This window comes from Echeneis naucrates, chromosome 17, assembly GCF_900963305.1.
Source record: "Echeneis naucrates chromosome 17, fEcheNa1.1, whole genome shotgun sequence".
In the NCBI taxonomy this organism is placed as follows: Eukaryota; Metazoa; Chordata; class Actinopteri; order Carangiformes; family Echeneidae; genus Echeneis; species Echeneis naucrates.
Window position 1 is genome coordinate 19,026,165 of NC_042527.1, and position 9,593 is coordinate 19,035,757.

At 44.0% G+C, this 9,593-nt stretch overlaps 1 protein-coding gene across 2 annotated transcripts; it reads left to right on the forward strand.

The window, feature by feature from the left end:
- The first annotated feature begins 452 nt into the window (after positions 1-452).
- kcnj9 (potassium inwardly rectifying channel subfamily J member 9) lies at positions 453-9,254 on the forward strand. Of its 2 annotated transcripts, XM_029524391.1 has the most exons (8): positions 453-587; positions 1,393-1,802; positions 2,552-2,765; positions 3,639-3,840; positions 4,577-4,769; positions 5,135-5,332; positions 6,837-6,967; positions 7,970-8,236. In XM_029524391.1, exons 2-8 carry the CDS (start codon positions 1,505-1,507, stop codon positions 8,234-8,236), a joined length of 1,503 nt encoding a protein of 500 aa, XP_029380251.1. In that variant the 5' UTR covers positions 453-587; positions 1,393-1,504. The 2 variants fall into 2 exon arrangements, with proteins under 2 accessions (XP_029380251.1, XP_029380252.1); XM_029524392.1 differs by lacking the exon at positions 453-587 and having other exon boundaries at positions 1,505-1,802; positions 7,970-9,254.
- The last annotated feature ends 339 nt before the right edge of the window (positions 9,255-9,593 follow it).

Below are 9,593 nucleotides of genomic sequence, written 5' to 3' on the forward strand. Positions count from 1 at the left end.
GAGGAATCGCGTTAAATCAGAGCTGTGGATCCTCAGATGTCCGACGTGCCGGGGGGGGGGGGGGGGGGGGTGACAGGAGCGTGAGGCGGGCAGAGGCCGATGGGGGCTGGGCCGATGACAGCATCCTCCGCCTCTCAGCGGCTCCACACCTGACTGGCTCCATCGGACGCACAGATGATGGAGCTGCCGGGGGATCCTGCTGCCACCATTTCACACGTCCACTGCCCCGTCACATGCTCTGCAGGCGCCGCGATCATTTCCTTTCCTTAAACTGCTTTTTTCCCTTTCTCATTATTGTTGTTATCATTTATGCCTGATCACTCAGCGGACGGGATGTTCTCGTTCTCTTTTTTACAGTGAATGCTGAGTGGTCGGATCGAGGTGGGCTTTTGTTTTCCTGGGGGTGGGGGTGGGGTGGGGGGGCAGGAGTGGACTGACGCTGCGTCGCTGGTAAACAACAGAAATGGGTGTCATCGAACCGAGGCTGCCTATCCCGGTTCGCTCTTGGACCAGATGTCCCTTTTTCTTATGATACAACATCTGTCCAGCACAGGTCTTCCACATCTACAAGTTGCTGCGCTGAGCAGGTAGGATTTTGTTCATTCTCAGCTTCCTGCCATGAATCCACAGTCTTAGCCCTTTGGTTTGTGTGGCCTGCCGGCCGGAGGACGGATCCTCCTCAGCAGAGAGGCTGTTTCTGATCCATCCATCAGGCATGTGCGTCATCTCCATTGTCACCATCGGTCTCCTCTTGCGTCCAAATGGACTTGCATCATCATCCAGGGTTAAAGAAGACCAGGACTCCATTTTACTGGGCAAACATTTCAGACACAGCGTGTCTCACTGCCCACATACATATTTAACTCTGTTCCTAAGACTGTGGCACTTATGTAAGAAATCTCAGTAGGCCTGGAGTATAAATTCACTATATTTAACATAGCAGTAAGAGCACTTACACAACACACACACGCACACGCACACCCCAAGGCATACGTGCAAAAGAGTGAAAGTGACTCTATTGTGTATATAAGGCACTCCGCTCCAGGAACAGGATTTCTCTCAGAGAAAATTACACATTTCCACTCGGTTTTCCTTCCTTACTGACTGTACAAGTTCAAATTCAGGAGTTGTGAATTCCTTCTTTATGTTGTTTGTGTTTTGTTTTTAAAAGGAGCGAGATGATGAAACAGGCACAGACAGGAAGTCAGATCTCGGCAGCATAGGCTTTGTAAACGCAGAAGAGAAAAACCAAAGAGATTTTAAAAGACAACGGAGCTGAAAAGCTCTTAAAGTCGGTTCTGTTTCTGTTTGAGAACTGTTTGTCAGTGAATAAAAACAGCTAATCAATTTCATGACTGTGTTTGATCATTGTGTTCTTCTCCTCTGTTCTAGGCTTCAGTCAAGCAAACAAATGGTCCAATCAATAGCCACTGGACAGAGTCTGCCGTAGGGAGGGTATCAATAACACGCTAGTACACCTGACACACCCACACAAACACGGGCCATGGCGCTGGAGAACTCGGTCTTTCCTTCCCGCCCAGACTCCCTCTCGCTCCCCGTGGAGGAGAAGGGCGAAAGGGAAGAAGTGGAGGTGGCCAATGAGGCCACCGCCTCCACGGGAGTCTTCAACGTATCAGAGGAGCTGGGCCACGTGGTCACCACCGAGACGGCACCGTCCCCTCTGATCCCGGCCAAGGTCAACAGGTCGTTCCAGGCCAAGCTGGCCGAGCGGGAGGCCAAAGCCAACGAGCACAGGAAGAAGACCCAGGGGACGGAGAAGGAGAGGGGACGATTCGGCTGGGGTGAGTGGCTGAGTATGGGACTTCCTGTCCTGGGTGGGCCCCCATTTCAGGGACAAGACAGGGAAGCTATCTATGATCGACTAGTCTGAAAAACATTTTCAACATTTTCTTTCTTCACAAACAGTCCACCTGTTTCTCCTCCCCACCTTGGTTGCTGTAGGTGTGATATGGACTGTCAACCCTCTGTGATTGAATAAAAAGACGCCACCACAGACAAAGAATCACGCGTTACTTTCAGGGTTGAACAGCAACGGAAGTCTGGTTTTATAACTTTTCTTTTCAGAGTTTGATGACTTTGTCCTGTCAAACATAATCTGCCTTCTTTTCATCACGTGTCTGTCTTCATTTCCGTCATCCCTTCTTGACTAGCCTCACACGTCACACACACTCACATCTCTGTAAGGAGCTCTGTCCCTTGGCACCTTCCTGTGTTTATCCTCCAGTGTGTGCCTTCTTTCTACTCACGACCTCTGAATGCAGTCTGAGTTGTAGCTTTGGAAACTTTGGAAAGTCAGCCTTATAGGGATTTCTAAAGAATTGTAAGGAGTTTTGAAAGGGTAAGAGAACTGAGGCACCACTGAAGATTTGAATTCAACCTCATTTCAAGTCGAAAAAAGCAGCAAAACTGTTGCTGCGGGTATTTTCCGCAAGAGTACAACCTGACATTTCTCCATGTACATGTATAACTTAACCTACTCTACTTTCTCAACTTTGTTACTTCTCTTCTCGTCCATCCTCTCATCGACCAGCTCGGACTCGGCGCAAGAGGCAGCGATATGTGGAGAAAAATGGCCGTTGCAACGTGCAGCACGGGAACATGCGGGAGACCTACCGCTACCTGACGGACATCTTCACCACGCTGGTGGACCTCAACTGGCGCTGCTCACTCTTTGTATTCGTCATGGCCTACGCTGTCACATGGCTCTTCTTCGGGGCCATCTGGTACCTCATAGCCTATTGCAGGTTAGTTGAAGTCTTTTGGGCTTTCCTCAGCTGTGGCTTAAAAATATTTAGCACAAACATGAGAAGGAAAATCAATCCGTCCATCCAAATGCCAAACTCTTCCTTTTTTTTTTAATGGCTCAGAGATGGACAATGGCACTATGAACAAGTGACCAGCACTGCAAGACATTTCTGCACCGAAGGCTAAAAAAGGCCCAGAACAGATGACAAAGCAGTATTAATATTACAGCCTATTTTATCGTGGATGTGTGATGTCTTTGCTTGATGTGTCTGCTGGATCCCCGCTCTAATTAGCTAACGTGTTCGTCTCATAAAACCGTGACCTTTTTGGATCAATTACAGGCCCCCCTGAGCGGTGCCAGGGAACTGTCTGCGTGGCTGGCAATTCCTTGGTCACCAACACAGGTCATTTAAAGTCATAGATTATATAAAATACTTGACGCCACTTTCATTAATTAGAACTCCCTGTCCGGCTGAAGCCGGGCTAATCGCGGTCGTCTGCCACTCTGGTGTGTGTTTGGAAGGGAATCGTGTGAAGGGACAGCAGACTCAGCGACAGAGGATAATATGTGATGATATATGACATATGAAAAAGTTGATTTTTGCTGCATTAGTAGAAAGTGACACCTTGAATGTGGGGTTAATAATTATGGTGAATTATAATCAACTCTTCTTCATCATGTGCATTAGCTGGATGGAGGTGGTACATCAAGCCTGAGTCGAGACGTTTCATGACACTTCCTGTATATTTCTGTGCCTCCATTCTAAATATATAAATCTTCTTGCTCTCTGTCAAATTTTCCCTCCTGACACCCACTTTGTCACCCTCCCTCCCCTCCTTTCTCTCACCCTCTCCTCCTTTTCTTCCCAAAGGGGTGATCTGGACCATCTGGAGGATCAGGCGTGGACGCCGTGCGTCAACAACGTCAACAGCTTCATCTCGGCCTTCCTCTTCTCCATCGAGACGGAGACCACCATTGGCTACGGCCACCGCGTCATCACTGACCAGTGTCCAGTGGGCACCATGCTGCTGCTGCTACAAGCCATACTGGGATCAATGGTCAACGCCTTCATGGTGAGCTCTGGTTTATAGAAACAGATTTGTGTAGATGATGATGGTGATAAAGACAATCATAATGCTTATTTGTGAAAATAAAATACACAATTTTCCCTCCTCCGCTTTACATCATATTTTAATTTCACGATTAGAAAATTGATATAAAATTTTTAACTGATGTAAGAATGGACAACATGAACGTGTCATAGATGAGTACAATTAGAGACCGTTTGATCTGAGCCTGTTTGATTAGAAGGAGGCCTCCCATCAGTTCAGCTGAATCAAATCAAAAAATTAAAATGCACGTTTTCCTTGAGGCTGGATTGGGAGGTGAATGCATGAATACATGAAATGACACAGTGCAGATGGTTCGCCCTGCTGATGGAGCTGAGTAAGCAGCCAGCTGATGAGGACAAATCCACATTTTGACGTTCAGGCAGATTCATGTTTTGTTTGTGAGCTGGAAACATGCCATATTAGCAACTGATGGAAATGTGGGCTGCTGTACTGTGGGTATTAAAAAACAATTGAATCAAAGGTTAATTCAAGTGTCACTACTGTTTTAAACACTGGAAACTGAAAATAGCAAAAGCAAAAAAATAAAGCTGGCTGCAGCCATTCAGGCTGCATCAGGATTTCCTGGCTCTTTAGCTGACCTTCCTTCCTTCCTTCCTTTTAGTGTAAATATCTCCCTGAGTTTTGAGCAGTGCCTCAGGTAACACATCCTCCCCTCACTCATCTCTGTCCACTCCAGGTCGGCTGCATGTTCGTGAAGATTTCACAGCCGAACAAACGAGCCGAGACGTTGGTGTTTTCCAAACACGCAGTCATCTCCCGGAGAGACGACAAGCTCTGTCTGATGTTCAGAGTTGGCGACCTGCGCAGCTCCCACATTGTAGGGGCCAACATGAGGGCCAAGCTCATCAAGTCCAAACAGACTCAGGAAGGTGAGACCACCATGTTTATTTCTCTTTTACTTAGAGCCAGTAATTACCTGGTAATGGCCACAACAACAGTGACTATTAATTCCATTTTGTATAACTACTATTGATCTCAGTGTGGCAGCTACCATGGGAGGAAAATGACCCACTTACAACCAGCCCTGTGTCCTTAATTGCTTTGTTTATGGTTCCCATTTTGAGTACATTATAAAATCAATGTCTATTTTTGTGTTTACCTGCTTTTAGTTATCAAGATGTTTTATTTATATACACTGATGTGATACAATCTGTCTAAAAGCACTTTGATGAAGACAAGTTCTCATCTAAACTTCTTCCCTTTCCTCACCTCCCATCTTCTTGTCCCCCGTCAGGCGAGTTCATCCCCCTGGACCAGACAGACATCAGCGTGGGATTTGAGACAGGCGACGATCGCCTCTTCCTCGTCTCGCCGCTGGTGATCTCCCACGAGATTGATGCACATTCACCCTTTTGGGACATGTCCCAGGCCCAGCTGGAGAAGGAGGACTTCGAGATCGTGGTTATCCTGGAGGGAATGGTGGAGGCCACCGGTGAGGGATGGCTTAAACATAGCTGTAAAGTAATGACAAACAGAAAAATCATTCATCTGTTGGTGGTTAATCATCATATTCCAGTTATTCAAAGGAGGAATTAGTGAGATTTGCTTCAGGTTAAGACACCATAAGATACTCTACATGCACAATTAAGTCTGTTAGTTTTATGCACGATGCAAGATAGATAAAATAATCATGAGTGAGGGGGAATACATTTCCATGTTTGCATATGAGGGGAAAAGAGGGCATCACAGAGCAGTGAATGAACACACAGTGACTCACTGCAACTAGTTGGGCCAAAAACAACTGCTATACTGAGCTGATTTTAAATTTATGAATGTACAAGCTAAACAAATAACACCATAAACAATATTTTATTACTTGAGGCTTTTATGTGGCTTTGAGAGTTTTTATTTATTTATTTATTTATTTAAAATCATTAAAAAACATAATAAATATAACAGCTAACACATTGTGTCGTATAGGAAGTAATACAATGCAGTTTAATTTGACTTTAAAATTCCAGTGGCCTGTATAATATAAATGTACATTTGGCTACAACGTCTAGAAACAACCATTAGGGAATTAAACTTGCAGATGTGTACGACTATCTGATATTACAATAATACCATCACTGGTTGTCATAAAAGCGCAGTCTTTGAAACTGTCCATTAGGAAATGAAATTCCTTGTCCAGGATGTCTGTGTAGAGCAGCGTGCTTAAGAGCCATATGACGTCCTCATGGGGGAAATGTGCGTGTATTTGTAGATGGTTTCGGTTTTTAGATGTCAGTGAATGTGTTAGAATGGGGAATAATCTGAGGGAGGGGGGTTAATCATCAGTGTGTGTGGTTGTTTTCACTGCATTGTCGACAGCAGTCCTTTAAATCTTCATCTTACAGGTGAAAATATAACCCTTGGGCAAGACCTCTAAAAGCACATCTTTTTTTTTTTTTTTTTTTTTTGAGTGGAAAATTATTCACGCCAGATTGGAAACACGCAATCTCTGTCTGTGGATGTTTGACATGTAGAAGTGAATCACCTTTGTTGTGTTAAGTATTTCATGTTGCAGCAGAAACAACTGGCCAGGTAGCTGTTCGGAGTATTTAGTGTTTATCCCTTTTTCTTTATCTCCATTTCATATTGCCTCCTGTCAAATTCATTGTGAGAGGATTATAGACCCAACTCTTCTGCACTGTTTGGCAAGAATTCAGCGTATCAGAGCTATTCATGATGTATCTCCTCTCTGCCGCTCCAAATATTGATTCATTTAGAGTGACGTGGAGAGAAACAAAGAAATAGCTGACTCTGCATATATACACATAATGTTCATGTCAAGACGGCTCGCCAACTTTTTTTGTCTCAATAGGTAAATGGATTCCATCTGTATCAGAGATGTTTGGGGTTTTTTTTTTTTTTGTTTCATATGTAAACCAAGAGGCTGAATAAATGTTGTCAGGCGTGATGTCCACTTATCAGTTTGTGTGTTTTTGTGCGTGCAGGGATGACGTGTCAGGCGAGGAGCTCCTATCTAGCGGAGGAGGTGTTGTGGGGTCACAGGTTCAGCCCGATGATGTCTCTGGCAGAGGGTTTCTTCGACATCGACTACGGGGCCTTTCATCACACGTTTGAGGTAACGTCTCCTGAAGTCGGAGCTGTGATAAAATATTCCTGAAGGCTAATTATAGGGATGTTTGATTTCTACAAGCTGTCTTATGCGAAATAGGAAAGTACAGTAGCATGCGGCAAATATTTAATATGTAATAATAATTCAATATTTTATGACTCATCTTTTATGTCTTCTCCTTGAGAAAGGCCCAAGAGTGTGTATGAAAAATGTAACAGTTTTATTTTAAGGAAAGCTGTCACTCCTCATTGCTGGTAACACAACTGTGTATTTTGTCAGCAGTCTGCTTTGCCTGCCTGAGTCAGTTTGTGGGATTTTCCTAATTTCTAGGTTAGGTAGTCAAGAAATGTGTCAAAAATGTTACAGTATAACACAGATGTTAGGTTTTGGCCTCAATCTGTGTAGAAAAAAAATATAAAATAAATAAATAAAAAATCTCACACAGAAAAAGGAAAAGGACACAACTGCAAAGTCAAGTAGAGAGAAAACCTGGAACCACTCTTGCTCTGGTATCCCTATTCCTGTCTCCACCTACGTGTGAAACCAGCAGCTGAATCCTCACATTCTCTTGGGGTAGCTACAAGGCATGCTGGGAAATGTAGGAACTTGAACTGAAGTATTTATTTCATGGATATTTTTGTTGGGCAAAGCACCAACATGAGGAGGGAAAAGGACTAATGTCAAAGCTTTAACTACACAATTCCTACTGTTGGATGAGTCTGTATACAAACATACAACCCCCCCAAAAAACACAAAATATAACAGTACAAAGCAGCAACTCTCCTGTCTTAGGATGTCTGACACCAGTTGGAAATAGTTTTGTCACAGCAGAAGAGCCTGGCATTGCTGTTGTTCATCCGTAGTTCCAGAAGCTACACACTCGCATTGATGATGCTACGACATTGATGTTTATCAGATACCACCAACATTGTGAATGCCAGTTTTATCAAGGAGTACACGGCTCAGGTTTTTGATTTAACCAGATCTCACGTTCCCATCTCCCCAAAGGTGGACACGCCCTCCTGTTCAGCACGAGAGCTCTCGTTGGCTGCGGCAAGACTAGACGCTCACCTCTACTGGTCCATCTCCAGCAGGCTGGATGAGGAGCCTACGCTGGCCAACCAGGCGGCCAAACAGCACGACAGCGGCTCAGCCAACAGCACGGGAGGGGAGCCGACCTTCATAGTCGGGGAGATGACCGACATTCAGGAGCAATCAGGACTGGGCGAGCTGAACGGCAGCGTCGCCACCGACCAATCCGAATCGGCGGCCTAGGACAGAGAATGTTTACAAAGACCTTCAGTGTGTCTGTCACCATCACCATCACCGCCATGACAGTTAGCGTGTGCAGCTCTTTTCTTTCAAGGCAAAATGAGAAGTTTCATTAGACCCAATTCTACAGTATATACACCATATCCTCCATATCCTGTGTTCCCATGAGAGAGTTCAGTTCTTGATACTTGTCTTTTACGTTGATCTTTGTTACAAGTGTACTGTACGTGTGATATCTCTTTTTGATCTGATGTGTTAGCTCCTATCACCCTTGCCTATATCTACATTTAAATGACAATACTATGCTTCAGGCGGGGTCAACAATAGTGTATCCTGTGGACCAAAAGAGACGAGAGACAAGTCAAGGACAAGGCGATTTTTATGTGCAAAGTTAGTCTGGATTGTTCCCATTTAAAATACGTACAGTGCATAGACGCTTTAATTTCACCTGAGCATGAATATCACCAGATGATATTGAGGTATAGACTAAATATTGTAGAAACGTAAACTTTCTTTAGATGCGAGGATTGTTCAAAGATTTGCTTCACATCAATCAGGCGTTAACGGGGTGGGGAAGTAACACCAGCTCAAATATGTCTACTGCTACAATCTTAACTTTTTGATTGGTGCTAGAAAAAAAACTTTCGACAAAACACATTTGGCGGATAAAATGAGCAACAGTGGCCAGTGGATTGTGGCATGTGGACAACAAAGATGCATTCCTGCCTTCCAGGGAACACAGACGATGCCAGTTGTGAAAAACACTTGAATACTAATGTGGCTTGTCCCCACATAATGGCGAATAGGGTATCCATCTAAAACCTTTAACACAGAGACAGGTCAACACTCGTGTGTGTGGCTTCGTTTAATGTACGATGTGTGTACACACATGGATTGTCTATCTTTTGTCCCCAGCCAAGTAGAAATTAAAAGCACAACGGTGTCCCGCTCAGTTCAGCCCTAACTCCTGCTTCTGCTGCTGTGTATATATATGTGGCCATTTTTACTGGATGTTTTTAATATTTAATATAACACATCGATTAGAATTAATAAACTACAGTATATTGCAGAGCAACTGTCTTGGATTGTGTGTTGTTGTGAGGCGGATCCAGGCATAAAGCCACACCACAATCTGCACACTCTATGTAGGGGAGCAAACTCTAAACAAAAATAAAAAATAAGAAGTACTTCTCTCTATAGGCTTGAAAATAAGATTAATGACTAATGTAAAAAAGTAACTACAGCAACATTACAAAAGACGAATCTTTCTCTTGGAGTTTTAGGGACTAAAATCAATGGGACAACTTATATTTATGCCACATTATACAAATAATAATAATGTGCTTTTTAGTCTACTGAA